The sequence below is a fragment of the Glandiceps talaboti genome, chromosome 1 (genome assembly GCF_964340395.1).
Source record: "Glandiceps talaboti chromosome 1, keGlaTala1.1, whole genome shotgun sequence".
NCBI lineage: Eukaryota > Metazoa > Hemichordata > Enteropneusta > Spengelidae > Glandiceps > Glandiceps talaboti.
Genome location: NC_135549.1, coordinates 5306299 through 5325544, shown reverse-complemented (window position 1 = coordinate 5325544; position 19246 = coordinate 5306299). Strand labels below are relative to the sequence as shown.

Genomic DNA, 19246 nt, shown 5'->3' with positions numbered 1-19246 from the left:
AAAAGTAATTCCGAATCGTATCTAAATTTAGATGGCATACATCTCGAAAGTAATTAGCATATCATCTTTAAAGCTACGAATTAATTGTACATACTTTCAACTATTGATAGATGTGTTCACCAGTTTGCCAACAAGGTTATTGCATGTCATTGAAGTTGATAGGGCGAGATAAATTGCCGATTCTTTAAAGTAACTAAAGGACACCACAGTGAATTAGAATCATTAAGCTACATGTAAGTATTCATCGGTGACTAATTCTGTATTTAAGCATTGCTCTTTGACGCTGATGTTAGCAAATCTTTGAAGCAATAATAATGAGCTATTATATCTGTTTCATCGACATAATTAGCATATATTGAACAATTGAAAGCAGAAACAGGTGTTCATCAATGGATTAACAATTCCACATTATAGCCAAATGCATATTTTTAATACTAAATTATGTAGTTTTATACGTCAAATAAATTGTGTTTTCTTCATTTGGTGGATTATTACAATGTAATATGTATATCACTCAATTAAGCTACACAGTACTGTTGTGCTATTGTTTAACTGACGTATAACAGGTTAGCAAATTCAGAATGTTTGATATACATTAACATTCCTGTTCGAAAAGTGAATTTGAGAACTCACATGCACAACTCAGTTACTATAGCCTGAGGGTGCTAAGAATACTGACTCGTCGTCAGCAAACACACGACAATGAATTAATCTACTTATCTATGTTAGCTTGGTTAAAATATGTATGTATTAAGCGACGGGAATATTCAATCATGTTTTTATACAATGCGTAACAAGGGTCTGTTAAAGACAGATACAGACAGAGAAAGGGACTATGAAGGACTGAGAGTGTGGCAGAGAGAGAACAAAACAGAGGTATAGAAGAAAACAAAGGTAAAGAGACACAGATACGGGAGGAGAGACAGTAGAGGATAGTGCAAGAAAAATGCAGAGTCACGATTTAGAACGAGAGATAAAGGCGTGTAGATGACAAAATTAACAGTTAACACTTACCAAAGTTGTTTTTTAAATGTTCAAACATCCCTGACATTGATTTGAGATGCCTTTACGTATTCGTAGTTGATTTATCCAAGTATTATTTATCGCTGCCAACCACATTCATACTCTTTGCAGGGGAAAGTCCGGACTACTCTAATACAGAGAGTTTTTTCAGCCTTATGTAACAATTACAAGGATACCATCGCCAATCATCATAACAACATAATTAAGCCTATTGTGACAATAAAATATTCTGGGTGGTCAGAAGGATAAGCGGATCATCAGCAGGCATCATCACAAGCGAGGATTATAATACATGCTAGATGTATTCTGTAGACCGATAATTCTGGTAATAGATGATCTGACAACGACACTTGTTTTCCCTTACGTATTTTCACATAGTTAATTTAGTCAATGTATCTGGTTGGGTCTCACAATCACAAATTGCCATTAGCCATGTTCCTAGTTCCATCCCGTATGTTTTGCCTTATACGTCCCATCACTGCAACATTATACATGGACATCAGCGTTAAAAGGACAACATACATGCAAACACATAATATGTTTGAAGAATGCACGAAATAACTAACGGATCTTGGACATAATTCGACGAGTTCACTGTTCGTTTCACCCAATTTACCTTTACATTTTAGGAGTGTTGATGGAATATGTAAACTCTGGGGTAATCTATGATATGAGTGGGCAATCAATTACTATAATGGGCATATTGGGAAATGTATATTTATTGTAATCAAGAAACGAAATGGCACAATGCACACAAAATAAAAATGCGATCAATGTAAAAACATACAATGGTTATGTTTTTCATGAGTCAGTCGTATCACTCAACGAAATAGGCGAATGATAATCAAAGACTGTATTCAACTTAACCTTGTTAGTATGTACACATGTATAAATAGTCGATTATATATATATGAAATATAGTAGATTGATTGGTTGATTGATTTTTTGGCAAAAGAATATTCGGAAAACCACAAACTAAAACGGATATGCAATATGGCAGCTATCACATTCGGATCAAAGACAAAACAGATACGCACGCAAATCCCCCACCCCCGTGATTACGTTAGTGGTACACACTTCAGTGTACAACCATGGTGGCTGTCAGTGGTACTATTAGCCCACCAGTGGCCGTACACTAGTATACTTCACCATTGGTGTAACACTGCATAATCCCACTGCTGTTACATTGTATGTAATACAGCATACCTTATGCAGATAGTACCACTAAAAATAACGCCAACTGTAGAACAGCTGTCTTCATCAACATGCCAATCTATCCATGTTACAAGTGCAATTTGCACTATGTCCTTTTAGTGTTGACGTTTGCGGTTTTTTTAGTTGATGGGGGACTTTGTCAATTTTTGAATATTTATCTACTTGCCTAAGTATAATTACGATTTGTTGTCATAATAAGTGTTACTCACTCAAATGACTAAAGTGTATATCAAACTTAACAACAATATTAATATTAAACAAATTTAAGGAAATGAGAATTAGCCTTGTAACAGGGTACCCCACTTCAAAATCGTGTTGTACCATAAACGGCATTAAAAAATAGCGCCAATGACATTGTAGCACAACTGTATTTAGCTGTTGCTATGGACATGGTCCTGTTGCTAGGGATATTTGTATACATGTTTTGAATCTTAAACTTGCCTAACCATTCCCCTTTAAAAACGTTGCAACCAAATTTCAGATCGATCGGCTGAGTAGTTTGGAGTTTTAAGTTTTTTGACCAAAATCACATTATTTGACCCAAATCACACACCGGTGGTACGATCATTTTGATTTGAACAATTTCTCAACTAGACACGCAAGGTAATATACCCACCAAATATCATGGCAATCGGTCCAGTGGTTTTTGACTTTACGTTGTTTATACAGTCACTCACTCACTCACTCACTCACTCACTCACTCACACACACACACACAGACATATACATTGTCATGCCTATAGCACTACTGAACCTTATCAGTTCAGTTGTGCTAAAAAAAAACTAATATCTCATCAAAATATATTGATTATATTAGAAAGTATATTGATTATATTGATTATAATAGAAATCGTAATAGAGATACTGTAGGTTTCTGACAGAACATCGCAGTTTCCATTTGCTTTAACTAAATTAAGCGAAAGAGGAATTCCTTTTCAGCGGTTAATGTTATGTTAAATTTCCATATTTTAGGACAACATTTGCTCAACAATCTAAGTATATAGTGCTCAATCTGGGGTTGAATTGTTTATATTTTTCGCCTTCGCTACGTAGGGGATGGTAGCGAATGTAGCAAAGTGAAATGATTGTCAAAGAAATAAAACACGGGTAACACGATGTACACCTTTTACTTTGTGCAAAAAAACTCGACTGTAATACAGTCTGATATTTAATATATATTCGTAAAATGTGTCTGAATGTAAAAGAGTAAGTTTTGAATCTCGCTACCTTCGCTACCCTTCGCTACGTAGCGGAGAGCTAAAATAAAACGGATTCAACCCCATATCTTGCACTAGATGAATCTAAGGCTCGTCATCATCTAAAGCGAGGCTAGTGGCCTGGAAACTGAGAGTTTCAACCTTTTCTGTGAGTTTCTGTATATCTCCGATCATAGCAACTTTGCTCTTCTCCTGCTCTACCAACTCACGCTGCATGCTGGACAATCTTTGTTGAAGATCTCTCAACACAACACTCTCACGCTCACGGTTGCTGTCAATATGTTCTTGCATATCTTTAAGCATTTCTCCACCCGCTTCTTTGTTTCGAGATATATCTGTCTTAAGTTCTTTCAAGATATTATTCATCGCCTTCTGTGCTTCCTCTTCTTTCTCCAAGTGTTGTTGATGCATACGTGACAGCTTTTCGTCAAGATCAACCAACATGTCATGACCACGTCCAGTTAGACCTATTAATTCGGATTGTGCTTCAGAAAGTTCTTCGTGGTCTGCGCTTCTGTTTTGCTTCACGTGAGACTTGAGTTGTGTTATTTTTTCCGTTACAATATCACTCCTACCATCGAAGTGTTCAACGGTTTCCTTGAGATGTCTTTGGATACCATATACTTCATACCTGTAGTGAAAACAATATTGTCTGATTAGCACTCTTAAGAAAAGTCCTTTTATTTGCCATACACGTATAGTTGGTAGGATGGGTCGTTGGTGTATTTAAATTTGTTCCGGTACTATCACTCAAGGTGTCGGCAGTAAAACGTTTCAGTGCTTATAGAATTTGTAACAGTATAAGCACAGGGGTCAGCAGGCATGTAATTGAATGATCGAGCGATCGACCGATTTATTTGATTATTTTTGATTGAATGATTAGTCTTTGTGATTAGATAAAAGTTATTTTTTGTGCGATATTGATAAATTGACTGATTTTTATAGTGATTTTAAACAGTTTTTCATTCTTTCCCTGGCTAGTTTTCTCTCTTTCGGTTGTATACAATTTTCACTTTATTTATTGATTAAATAATGACATTCTCCTCTTATCTAAATTAAAACACCCCTAATATTACAATTACCAAGGCATCGGTTAAAGGAACAATTTGCTTTATGTCCCATCATCTGGAAGATTGTATTACACCAAACAAACACTCAGTCATGTACAAACTATTATTCTCTTTTATACTAGTTTGTACATAGCTGAGTGTTAGTTTGGTGTTCATATGCTAATGAGATATTTTGGAGTGTCCTTACACATAATTCAGAGGGGGTATGGCATATCAAAACTGGTCACATAATATTCAAACTGTTTTTGAAGGTCGCAATAATAATCTTGGCTGAAGTCCTTAAAATAACTATTAACACATACATTATAATCTAATTATAGTCATTTACTACCTTATTGACGATATGTCTTGTTTAACGGTCAGTAGTTCTTCTTTGAAAACACCGCTATCTCCAGAATCACGGGCAATGCTTGCCTTCTCAGCAAAGTAACGAAGCACTAACTGTCTACATACATCCTGCAATTACAATCAGTAATATAAAGTATAAATCCCAGCTTGCATCAATATATAAATATAAGGCTTCTTTGTGGAGGGAATGGCTGAGGTTGACAAGTAATATGTATCCGTTTACAATTACTTTAATTTAACACAAAGTATCACTACTTTTTTATCATATATATTTGTTTTTGACTTTAGGTTTGTTTAATTGCTTGTTTGCTTTTTTTCAAGAATTCTTCAAGCTATTATCAAATGACATTTAAAGAAATTCAGAGGTATCAATGCACGTTTTAGAAGAAGAGGTCACAAAGATATATCAGAATCAACCAGTTTAAAGTTTAGAATAAATCGTGCCGCCGATTACTGAATTAACAGGTTTATGGAAAATGAAAGATTGATGATTTCCTTGAAACTTGGATGATGAACCCTAAAATACCATTACTTTTTTCAAGTAGTATTTCAAAAGGACCAATATCCCGAATTCTCACATACTGTGTATGTTCATAATTCTCATGAAAAACAAAGCACTCTCTATTTTAACGCTGTGTAATTGAAAATGTTTCTGCATACAATTATCTATATGTCACTATGTCGAATATGGAAGTAACATGTGGAGTAAAGCCATAAACTTCAAATTATTTCTTCTACTAATGACAGTTTTGAAGTATTCATTTAAGTTAGTCGTACCTTATAGTTGTCTTCTACCACTTTTGGCTTGCGTGATGCCTATGACAAATAAATATAATATGTTGTTGGCAATCCTTAAAACCTCAGTATATTGATCATTATTGGCAAAAACAAACCACACCAGATATTGCTATTTGTTGTACCGTAAGCAGTTTGTATCCTGTATTATCCATGTAGGGAAAGAGAAATGCCCGAGAGTACATAATGCTGTGAACGCTTATTCCTGATAAATTATGTGTTTTGAGATAGCTGAGGGGTCTTCTTTCCAGTCATATGGGGTGTTGTTTTATCTCGTTAACAAAGGATCATATGCCTTGAAATGTATGTTGCATATATCAAATTGGCCATGGTATTGATCTTAATGCAGTGAGTATAAATGTATAAAACAGATTGAGCTATCACTCACATACATTAAAATTGTCAAATTTTCAAAATATATCATTAGAGTATAAAGTATCAACTGTAAAGACTGAAGGATTTGGACTTTGTTTATTGGTAAAATCAAAGTAAATTCTCAGGCACATTTAGAGTAACTCTTACCCATGTAATTTCGCGACCACATCGACGTGCACATGTATTGTTCCACACAAACTGGACTAATCGCATGATTGCTTTTGGCGTTGGTATCATATTAAATGGTGGGGGTACTGTGGCCCCGCTTCTGAAATAATCCAACCACATTTCTGAACGTGCATATTTCCATTCTGTGTCGGAGTTTTCCTGATAAGTACAACACAATACATCATGAAAAGTAAGTTAAAGGTCCCATGCAATAATCGATAGCATATGATCATAGCTGTGACAAATTGTCGTTTAATATCTGGTACTGTCAAGACGTTTTATATAGGAGTACAGTCACACAGTCTCTCTCTCTCTCTCTCTCTCTCTCTCTCTCTCTCTCTCTCTCTCTCTCTCTCTCTCTCTCTCTCTCTCTCTCTCTCTCTCTCTCTCTCTCTCTCTTGAAATAGGATAGTAAATGTATTAACAAAATGAAAATCTACCATACAAATGCATATATTACTTTATCAATTGGTGCACTATTATACAGGTTTTACTTACCACGACTGCTTCGTACGTTGTTCCCATCAAAGCAATCAGTAGATTCATCAATATAACAATTGCAGCAATGCTATATCCAGCAAACAGCATCTCACCAATAAACTCTGTTGATTGATGGTCAGCATTGACATGCAACACCTCGAGGTCAATTAAGCCATATAGGGACCAGAAGAGAGACATCAACGATGTCCCGATTCTACAAAAGAATACACGAAAAAACTGCAAATGGTAAATTTACAAAACAGTATTTTATCTCACAGTCGGCAGTGTTATTTTATAATAATAATAATAATAATAATATACAAAACACACACACACACACACACACACACACACACACACACACACACACAGACTAGTTTGCACTACGCAGTTAAAAACAATCCAAAAACATATTCCAAATTTTACTGTTAAAGATCTCAAAATATGAGAACAGTACATGGACGAAACAATATGCTTGAAATAACACTTATGTTTTGACTTCTCCAAATGTTCTCCTAATTCATGGGAAATTCAGCTGAACTTATGCGAAATGCGGAAAAAACAACTTTATATGTTTGTTTGTATGTATGTATGTATGTATGTATGTATGTATGTATGTATGTATGTATGTATGTATGTATGTATGTATGTATGTATGTATGTATGTATGTATGTATGCGTGTGTGTGTATGTGTGTGTATGTATGTATGTATGTATGTATGTATGTATGTATGTATGCATGTATGCATGTATGAATGTATGCATGTATGTATGTATGTATGTATGTATGTATGTATGTATGTATGTACATTGTATGTATGTATGTATGTATGTATGTATGTATGTATGCATGCATGTATGCATGTATGTATGTATGTATGTATGTATGTATGTATGTATGTATGTAATATGTATGTATGTACATTGTATGTATGTATGTATGTATGTATGTATGTATGTATGTATGTATGTATGTATGTATGTATGCATTCATGTATGTATGTACGTACGTACGTACGTACGTACGTGTCTCGGAATAGACACGTGAAATGAGCATGAGAGAAACAGCTGTAATCTCCATGCCTGCGCGCGCGCGCACACACACACACACAGATATATATATATGTATATATATATATATATATATATATATATATATATATATATATATATATATATATATATATATATATATATATATATATATTGTTGTTTTTACTTGGCTTAATCGTCTCACCCTGAAAAGTATTGTTCTCCACATTCGTGTTCTGAGTTACCATTGTTCAAACAATCAAGCTTTTCTTCAGCAGCATATGACCAGTATATTTCTGTCATACCCAAAGCAAACGCAAACCAAATTACCCAAAAGATGAAAAGAAATTTGATGATATCGGCCATCATTTTACTAAAACTGATCTGAAGAGGACCAACATATTCATTTATGACCATTATGCGGAGGATCCTTAGGACGGCGATGACGTTTGCCAGTGACATCACACAATCTGCAATTAGTGTAGGTTCTGCTTGGTGCCAGTCACTGCGACGCAGCGAGTAAGATACGTCGTCAAAAGTGCCGTTATCAACATCTACTACCGTCGTTGGGGGAGCTCCAGTCGGTAAGATACTTATGATCTGTTGAATCATGCGACTCAGAGTTGTTGTCATATTTATTGACAGTTCTTCGTATTGGTGTGAAGTTTTCCCATATTCTACTAGTTGTGTTATATTTTCGATAAGTTGAGCTGTCACATTATCCAACAAGCTATGCATGTACAAGCGTGTATCAACATGTTCCCGGGACAGGTGATGGATCGTTACTTCACTAGTGATATTAGTGAATGGATTTGCTTCTCTTTTATTCAAACTGGAGGTTGACATCCTTTCGTCATGTACCTAAATACAAATAATACGGAAGCTGTATCGTAATCGTCGATTTAATACCTTATTGGATTAATCTGTTACACAACATTGAAGCCTGTGGAGAAAAATGCATAGAATGGCCGGCCGGGGGGGGGGGGGGGCACTTCGAAGAAAAATGACGAATAAAATGTACAGAATGATCACTTACCCATTACTTTTAGTATACATAAGCTTAAGTAAAATAGATAAATTAGACAGAAAACAAGTGGGAATACAATAAATAACCTACGATGCTGTCAGCATCCTAATATACACCACAAGATACGTCGTGTTAGTTGTCAAGCCTTAACCAGGCTTCTATTAAAATCATAATGTTGTGACTCGACACGTCATGTTGTACAGATAAAATCATAAGTGCCTACTAAATAAACTGTAGTATGGATAGGTTGATGTGGGTGTGTCAAAAGCTTATGGTACATAGCCAAGTCATCAAACGCTAGTCAAATACAATTAATTGCTGGAGATCATATCATCCATTCTATCAATTAAAAGTAAGTCTTCTCAAACTCTAGTAACTTACCAATACGTAAGCCGCTATTCTAAGACCTATCCATGATAAGTACATCCCAAGTTGTACGAAATCAAACAAATTCCAAGCGCCATTAAAATAGCTTTTCATTCCTTCTCCCCAGAGTTCCTTGATTTCACGCCATACCATTCCTTATAACCAATAAATACATATACTATGTTACCTATGGTCCAAATGAAATAAACAGCAGCGAATTAAGGAATTACTCTGTGAAAGTTGACCACAGCCCGAGCGGTGAGTACAATTGAGTGATTTCGAATATCGACATTGTAGTTACACAGTTTATTCAGATAAGAAACAATATATTTCTGCCAGATACACTTTGAAAAATAATCAGGGTATTAAATATGAACATTTTACCGAAAATCCAGACCATTATAATGCATTCCAATTCCGTCGGCATAGCACCACGCTGCTGGCTGAGCATTTGCATCATCAATAAGGAGCCCTCGCCATCCGGGTCTCCATTCGAACTGTCATCGTAATGAAATGTCGACAAGAATAGCATCAGGATAAAGAGCAGTTCCGATGCTGTATGCAACAGAAATTTTACATACCTGAAAAAGTACAACATTTTGTTTAATAAAAATGTCAAATTCGGTCAGAAGTGTATTTCTGTTTGCAATGTTGTCTTCTAGAATACACTGTAGTATATGCTTCATTTACTATGATCGCGTTCGCGCAATAGTCTAATCTAGTCAGATCATTTCAGAAAATGTGCTAGAAAATGGTCCTCATACTGTAGGCATTTTTGTGTAGAATTTTGAAAACAATTGGTGTTGGATCCAGAAAAATTGTCTTCGAAGCCCGATTTTCAGATTGTACCAAATTTACATACAATTTACATAAATTGGACTTGGTGCAATAAATAGATAATTTTTTGTAAAGATCTTTCATCGTCGCAAACCACGACCTGTTTTACATCACCGTTGTTAAGGAGCCGTCCGACTGGGACGAAGTGTAGCTGAAGAAATAACAGCTCTGGTTTGCGTGAATGAGATCTTTTAACTGAGAAACTCCAAGGATGCTTTTTCCAAACAACCATTAGACTCAATTTAACGAGGAACTGCGTGTGTTTTGGAATTCAATCACCAACATCTTTGTCTGAAGAGATTTTAAATAATGAACGACCTTAGATAACCGTATACAATTATTGTATTACTATGAACGTAACATAATTAGTCTGCAGAACATAAAGGAAAAACTCAGATACAAAGCAAAAACGAAGCAAATATCTCCACATAAATTTCTCTTCTGTATCTCGAGATATCATATTTTGATCATAGGTTTTTATTCTCAGACACTTAGATAAATGCGTCATCAACACCTTTAGACCACGTGCGATTTGTTATAATTGATGTATGTACCAAGTTATATGAAATTTAAAGAGTAAATTCTACTTATTGAAAACCATTAATTATGCAAATTATACATATTAGTATTGAAAGCTTTATAGGAAACATTCATTCTGTTAAATATCAAGGTATATATAAAATTACATAAATTTTAACGCACGCATTTTAAGATGCCAAATTTCCAGAAATGGTTATTTATGAAAATACCTCATTAATATCTATAGTATTTTTGCCAAATTTTAAACAGTTCTAGCCAATACACTAATACAGCTAAGTGATGTTGCCGTGGTGTTTCACTCATGTGACATGACATATAATACACAGACAACTTCTGATGCAAACATAACAATTATATAGGTGTTGTGCACATTGGGGATGTAGAATAGTCAAGTTGATAAGTTGCTTATCATGTTAGAAGATAAACATTTATTGCAACCATTAAAATCATGAAATTCATGATTTGTGTAATGTTTTCATGAGAAGTCTGTTTTTACTACACTGTGAGAGAATACCAATGCTTATCAGTGTTGAATGTGATTGGACGAAGGATTTTGCTATGTTAATTGTTTCTCTGTTATTGTAAATCTCGAGTTGAAATTTCTCTAGTTCTGTGTCAAAAACGTAATGCCCCATAAGTGAAACAACAAGCCTACATCATGTTTTAGCTCTTAATGTGTGCACCGAATTCCGTTTGAATTGAGCCATCCGTCTGTGAGAAAATGCCGAGACAGACATACTTATACACATGCAAGCATACACACACATACATACACACAGTCACACACACACACACACATACAAACAAACAAACAAACAAACAAACAAATACACACACGCATACGCACACACACACATAGACATCACTAAAACATGACCTTCCATTATGGAATGTAAACTTACGGTACTCGCATAAACCGTCCAATTTTTCCAAAAGGAGCAAAGACATATAACAATGAAAGTATAGGGAAGAACACCATTATCAGCAACGATATCAACAAGTTGCGCAGTTTGCTCGAGTCACGCCAATCGGGAAGTCCGCGATACCAACGTTCTATTAATTCTTGCTGACAGTAGGGATGGGTCACGAACTGAAACCAATAAACCCATGCATCTTTATTATTCATTACATAGCCAAAATCAACTCTACATTCGCATGTTCTCTCTCCGTCTTGATAGTGCGTCTTGGACGGTGCTGTAAAATAGGCTGTGTTGTACTATGTATGTAATATATGCATGCATGTATGTATGTATGTATGTATGTATGTATGTATGTATGTATGTATGTATGTATGTGTGTGTGTGTAATATGTAGGGGATAGGTGTGTGATTTGTTGTTGTTGTTGTTGTTGTTGCTGTGTGTACATGAATGCGATTACTGTAACACAACGACTACGTCGCTCTCACGTACCTTTTTTTGCTCTTTCTTTACAGCATACACCACCTTGGATGGCAAATCCTTCTGACGAACAGTTTTAGTACTGCCTTTGGATTCATGGTTCAGTACAGTCCGTAATTCATCTGTATCACGGGTTTGACCAATGAGTTCGGCGGCAAACAATTCACACTGGTCGGCAAGATCTAGATATTCCTTTCGGAACTCATATTCCAATGAGCTCATACGTCTCAGTTCAGCAGATAGCTGAATAGACAAACGAGAAATAAAATACAAATTTTTTTTTCTTCAAAATATGAATTTTCCAATCCTGTGGTGCCCTTGGGAGTAGGGAAGGGTATGGCTTTATAACTAACAGCATAACTAACACGACGTTTTACAGCAAATGCGAACGTACGCTTATAGTATGAAGAGGAACGACATAATATCACTAAACTATATGCAATATTTACGTCTTTGACAAAAGTAGGAAATTGTGTCTCTGTCAAGTAAATAAACTGCGTTTTCTCATCATACTGATTTCATTTATATGTTACTTGTACACATAGGCTACTTTACAGATGTTTGGGGGCGACATCAATTTTGTTTAGTTTTGACGTCGACCTGACCCCCTACCCCATGGCTTCTAACTTGATTGATAATTGTTTCAGCCAGCACCAATCAATTTGAAATCAGTGTGTGTAATATATAAAGAATATAAAACCAGCATATAGTAACACAAGAGCTCTTTTACTGACACTTTAATGTATTTTAGTGCCTCGCACTTAGTGCCTCTATAGAATCATAAGTTAGTTTTCAAGTTCGATCAGTGACTTTACAAGTACTTTTAAGAAAGAAAATTGCATTGAAACACACCTCAAATGCCCTGCCAAATGGGTCAGACTTTTCTTTCTTCTCGAGTTCAATAAAGGAAATATAAGCCTCGCTAGCAAGAGCCTTGTATATATTCAAGGTCCCAACCGATCGTTGCACTGTGTGTTTTTCGGTGTGCAAATCTGAAAGAGTGATTTGGGGTGCACCTTTCTCCTGTAACACCTGTTGGATATACAGAGAAACATGCACATAAAACAACCAAGTTAAAAATAGCGCCAATGTAGCCCAATTGTATTTAGCTGTTGCTATGTGCGTGGCCTTGTCGCTAGGCATATTTGAATATATTTTTTGAATCTTTATATCCTTACCTGCCCTTTCCACTTTTCGTTTTTGCAATATAAACCATCATTTAGCTGTTGATATGGTCGTGGTCCTATTGCTAGGCATATTTGCAAAGATATATTGAATCTGTATTCACTTATACCTGCCCATCCCTGTTGTTATCTTTGTAATATGCCTCATTTTGTTGCTAAGGGCGTCATAATATTTTAACAATGACTACAGAATAACACTATTTACCATATTCACCATGCAGTTTCAAGATATAAGTTTTTTTTTACCAAAATTGACATTTTAAGACCTAGTTTGCACATCGCTTGTGTTATCATCACGTTGAGAATAACCTAATTTGCATAGCACACATGGGATCGTCATATTATGTACAATTCTTAATAGAAACGCCCCGAAGAACGTTTTGGAATTAAAGGTTTTGACCAAAAATACACATTTTTCATACTTAATTTGTATATCACTGACGGGATGTTCATGTTATGAACAATTCTTACCACTACAAAGAACGTTCCCATCAAATTTCAGACTGACCTGCTGGGTATTTTTTTTTTAATTTGGCCTTGGCAGTAGATTTTAACTTTTTAAAATCAAGTTTTCTGACCGAATGTCACATTTTTAAAACACAATTCACAATCACACACCAATGATAAGATCATTTTGATTTGAACAATTTCCCAACTGGACACCCAAGGTAATATACCCACAAAATATCATGGCAATTGCTCCAGTGGTTTTTGACTTTAGGTTGTTTACACATACCCCCCCCCCCCACACACACACACACACATCCACACATACATACACACACATACATACATACATACATACATACATACATACATACATACATACATACATACATACATACATACATACAAACAAACAGACAGACACTTTGCCATGCCTATAACACTACTGAACCTGTAGGTTCAGTTGTGCTAAAACATGACAAACAGAGTATACATGTAAATGCCCCTGGCCCAGATTTCCCGATATTGTCATTCACGGTCACGTGTTATAGTCATGGAAGCTTATAGATTTGCATGGTTCTTTCTGCTCAGAAACAATACACACTTAAGACGATACAAAGAAGGAACATGTTACATTTCAACTCACTGCAATGTAATAAATTACGTAACACAAACCAAGCGATCGAGTGGACTGGAACTTGACGGCAGACAGTCACTAATACGTCGACAGAATGAAAAGCGTGACTGAAGCTAGTATCGGCAGCTTCTTCTTCGAAAAATCCACACAACTCGTTCGTTACAAAACAAAAGATGAAGTTCGTCTCTCTATTTACACGTTGTCCCCATATCTGAAATCCTACATGTATTTCCCCCTTGCCATACATGAAATCACGATGATGTCACGTCCACGATACAGAATCGACAGAACATTATAACAATGATATCAATTTAACGTAGTGGGTACATTTTGTGATTTCGTGGCAGTGTGGGAATTGTTTTATCGTCAAAATTAATGTGAAGTTGAATTAAAGTACCTACCTTAATAATGTCGTAATCATTTTGTTGTGCTGCTAATATGATCGGTGTTATATCTGGGTGGAAGTCATCGTTATCCTCGCTGGCATGGGAATTTATGATATCTTGGTCCTGAAACAGTTGGAATCATTTAATTAATAACAACCATGTGTGTGAGGTTACCACCAAAAGTTTTTTTAGGCGCACAGGCTAGGTACATTGTATAGATGGATGGATGGAAGCTAATTAGTAGATTTGTACTTACTCCGGAATTGTTTAAAAGAAGCTCAACAGCTTTTTTGAATTTAGCATCCACAGCATGCAATAAAGTGTCTCCAATTTGAACACCGTTCTTTATTAGAATAGCGATGACCTCTGAAAGAAACAAAATACTGACATCTTGCTGTCAACGATTGTGTAAACGTCAACAACAGTTACTGTGTAAAGCTGTAAATGAAATCAAGTATTATACCAAATACTTGATATATTGTGGTAACACGTCATATTAATAAAGAGTTGTTTTGGCGGCCATTTTGGATTTATGCAAATTATATACTGTTCTACCACTTAGATTGAGGAGGTCTTTTGAAATTTCTTTATGAGGACCAATCTGAAGATCATGGTGAAAAACTAAATTCTGTTGGTGATGGGTCATTCTATATTTTGACTGGATTATAAGGCTCGTGATATGACATGCATGACGAAACATTCGCAAATACACGTGAATGCTTCTTAATTAAACGTAACGAAATCAAATGATACAAACATTTAGTGTTCTTATTTTTGAAATATTTAAATGTTTTAAATATTTTTTTTGGCCATCGCCTTCAAAGATGTGTATCACGTTTCATTAGAAATTATATAGTAGCTGTTGAGATATAACCACATGGTACAGATATACAGACAAACAGACAGGCACACAGAGAGACAGACAGACAAACACACACACACCCACAGACACTTAAGCCTCCTTCAGGGACATAGAAATGAAGGTGTCGTTCTCGGTTTACTTGCTTCAATTAGTGTACAGGTACCAAGTGCCTACCCAATCGTCCATTTTCTACGGCCAATTGCAGCGCACTTCTTCCTTTGAGATCTTTAACATTTATATCAAAGTTGATATCATCTTTCAAAGCCTCTTCAAGTGCATGTATGTCTCCCTTTTCTGCTGCCGTTAGGTACATTTGCTCTAAGCCGTTATTATTTAGTTTCATCGTTCTGTGTTTTCAGGTACTGACTCTGGGATCTAAATCTAAAAAAAGAACAATAAGCATCACAAATATGTATGACTATTCGATTTTTTCTCCACACGAATTCGACAACCCGGCTTACATGTTTGACATATACACGACATCGACTCTGACTGCACATTAAAATTTATACATAGCCATTTTATACACCATAGACTATTGACAATTAGTCTGAAAGGTTCATCATTAGTTTGTCTGCTTTTAACCACTCGCTAACCATTCGTTGGGGGAGCTATTGCATTAGCGAAAATAACGACTGGGTCTATACTTTTAATTAATGTGTTATAATTATGATTTCTAATCTATATCAGAAATCCACGTTTGCCTTTGGGGTCTGATAATTCATGTTTTTTTCTTGCGACATGTGGCTAGTTATATCATACAAGTACTAACTTAAATACGCTATTATTCGACTCTTCTCTTACCATTTTACTTTATTCAATTTTTATTTTATTAATTAACTGACTGTTTACCACTACTCTAACCCCCCCCCCCCCCACAAACCTTGTTACTGTATAAACTATTAACTATTTACCACTCGACAAAGTCTTATGTAACTATGCGTATTTTTTGTTATCCTTGAGAAGGTACATCTGGCTGATGATACTGATGCCAGATTTGTTGATACAACTGGGAACGAGTAGTTTTAACCTCAGCCCAAGGATATTATTTGCACTCAGTAAACAGTTCTGGGTTAGTATATAGACACAAGTAGAAGCATTCACTTAGTACTTAGACGTATACATAGGCTGACTAATGAAGTGTGACAATAAGCCTATGTATTTTTATTTTTCTGCAAGACAAGACCAATAGAATAACTTAAACCTAATCAAAAACCTATATAGAACGCCGCTATTGCCATATCAAGAAAGAGGTAAAGTCACTGATTGCAGGATGGTATCACCAAAGTAGTCGGTGAAAATAATCGTTCATAACTTAACTTCACATGCCGATGACAATAACAGCGAGGTTGCAGTCACAATAATTAAACGTTAAGTCGAAAGACTAAAGCTGTTCTATCGTCATAATTACTTGCATCATTGGTTGATATACTTCCATGTTTGAATACTTCACCCACTGGGACCGGAGACTGTGACGTTTCGATTGACTCTAGGGTTAAAGTTACTCTAGCTTACCTAAGTTTTGTAAAAGTATTGTTTGGTTCTAGGATTATACTTTTGTTTTTTCTGTCTGTCTGTCTGTCTGTCTGTCTGTCTGTCTGTCTGTCTGTCTGTCTGTCTGTCTGTCTGTCTGTCTGTCTGTCTGTCTGTCTGTGTGTATGTGTGTGTGTATGTATGTATGTATGTATGCATGTATGTATGTATGTACATGTATGTATGTATGTATGTATGTATGTATGTATGTATGTATGTATGTATATGTATGTATGTATGTATGTATGTATGTATGTATGTCGGATATGATATGGTTTGATTGACAGGTCAAGATACTGGTTGTTTGATTAACAATAGACATGGACGGATTGTCTGTTACATCATGTACAGACATCAACAACTTAGTGTTAACACCATATTACCCGAGGCAGAGTTCGTCTAGACCTCAGACCACTACGGTGGTCTTAGTCTAGAGTTACGTGGAGCACTGCCATGGTGGTTATACAGGGGTAGACCGTGTCATAGTACTGTAGCGCAGGTGTGCCTCACCCCGAGGTTCGCCAACTGTACTTTCCAAACCCCTGTGAAGTTCTTCAATCTGCTGTCTACTTGCCTGTACAACACTTGATTCTGTTATTCTCAGCTATGCTCGTTTTTTTTTTTAAGTCACCGTGCGAAGTGACATATTTAACAACTGGTCAGCCTGATAGTCAACGTACACTTTGGAAAATTAGGCTGTAATCAGAATTGCCGGTAGGAGGGTCTGGGGAGAAAATATTTTGGTATCTGTCTCTATTTCAGTCATACCCAAACACATTCATATGAATATAAATTCTGGCCTTCAATTGATGACGTCGACGGATTGATATTTTGGCATATGTTTCAATGCATGTTTGATGACTTACATGTACTATCCATCATTATAGTGCTTACACCCCCTTTAAATTACAACGAATGTTTAAAAGTGTATTTCCATAATTTACAACGTGTATGTGCATTCCATTAATCAACAACAATACGGTTACACTTTGTTGCCTAATTCACACGTTAGACTAGCTATCAACTCTATCGAGTTTAATTGGTTCTCCAAAACAGTATGTCTAGACAGATATCACGTTTATACTGGTCATGCACATACTGAATAATCAATTTGTACCAATAAAGGATCATTGACTTGACGACAGGGTGATCAGGTCGACACTGGTTCCTACACCCATATAGATCTCACTATTGTCACCGTTCTACAATAATTGCACTATGTTCGATTAATACAAGTTAAACGCTTACAAATGTACAGTATCCAATAACTGTGTTACATGTCTTGTTTTGTATGGGGAGTTGCCTCTTGATCCAAAATGACCCTAACACATCAGGTGCACGAAGAACTAACATAGTGTGTGTGTGTGTGTGTGTGTGTGTGTGTGTGTGTGTGTGTGTGTGTGTGTGTGTGTGTGTGTGTCTTTATTGAGAAAGTTCGATCGGAACTAATCTAAACCATATCCAACACAAGAGAACAAGTACATTACCTGTATGGGGTATTTTCACTGCCAAAGTTAACGTACTCCAAATGTTTAGCTTTTAACGCTAAATCTATTTAAAGACAACACTATGCGACGAGAACAACTACGATGTATGAGCATATAACTCTGACCAAAATTGTCATGACTAGGAATGTTGCAGCACAGTACACTGAATATCCCACAATTCATTCTCATGTGTACGCGCAGAGCAAGTATGCAAATCACACAAGTGTATAGGTGTATGTGAAAACATTTTCAAAGAGTTGATGTCTGAGCATACAAATCAGAGAGAATCATGGGCTATTGAGCGTATTGTGTGCCGTTATATGCATGAGTAGACTACAAAGACTGTACTGATAGTTGTCAATGTGTTGTTTCAGAGATTGGTCTGGTGGGATGAAATAGATTACGTAATGCACACATTCAACAGACTCAAAAACAAGGCTGCGTATCTCTTCAGAGAGTCATCATCTTCAAGTGTATGTCCTAGTATCACTTCATGGACTTATCATCATCCACCTACCAGGTTTCGACAAACTTCAAGGGAGGGGCCAGTGTCTATATGTGTACGTCCTGGCGAGGACCTGGATTCTCCATAGACCCTCAGGGTCTATGGATTTTCCAATCAATACGAGAACCCCGGGGGCGGTCCAGTAGCCAGCTCTGTTAGGGATGCGTAGCCAGTGCTGGAAACTCCAAGCCCCATTTTAGACCCATTTTGACCAAAAATCCGTACTCCATTTTAGACCACTACAGGTTTCTAAACGATGAAAGTTTTACATTTTCCTTAGGAGGCAACACTTTGGAAGAATTATTATTTGGTGA

General features: G+C 36.1%; 1 protein-coding gene across 1 annotated transcript; it reads right to left on the bottom strand.

Moving 5' to 3' along the window:
- Positions 1-3539: 3539 nt before the first annotated feature.
- Positions 3540-15750, bottom strand: LOC144432701 (short transient receptor potential channel 4-like). The gene is made up of 14 exons (XM_078121003.1): positions 15582-15750; positions 14802-14911; positions 14561-14668; positions 12744-12923; positions 11904-12134; positions 11396-11583; positions 9501-9697; positions 9132-9271; positions 7929-8584; positions 6710-6905; positions 6191-6370; positions 5651-5689; positions 4857-4981; positions 3540-4086 (listed from the first exon to the last, which is right to left on the bottom strand). The coding sequence occupies exons 1-14, from the start codon at positions 15748-15750 to the stop codon at positions 3540-3542; spliced, it is 3066 nt and encodes a 1021-aa protein (XP_077977129.1).
- Between the last annotated feature and the right edge of the window lie 3496 nt (positions 15751-19246).

What these genes read in the sequence shown, in the direction of transcription:
- LOC144432701 (XM_078121003.1), bottom strand. Translation starts at nt 15,750, where the DNA reads ATGAAACTAAATAATAACGGCTTAGAGCAAATGTACCTAACGGCAGCA. An exon ending in CATTTGGCAGGGCATTTGAG is followed by an intron (nt 12,135 to 12,743) that starts GTGTGTTTCAAT and finishes TTGTCTATTCAG; the next exon opens with CTATCTGCTGAACTGAGACG. An exon ending in GGACGGTTTATGCGAGTACC is followed by an intron (nt 9,698 to 11,395) that starts GTAAGTTTACAT and finishes GTACTTTTTCAG; the next exon opens with GTATGTAAAATTTCTGTTGC.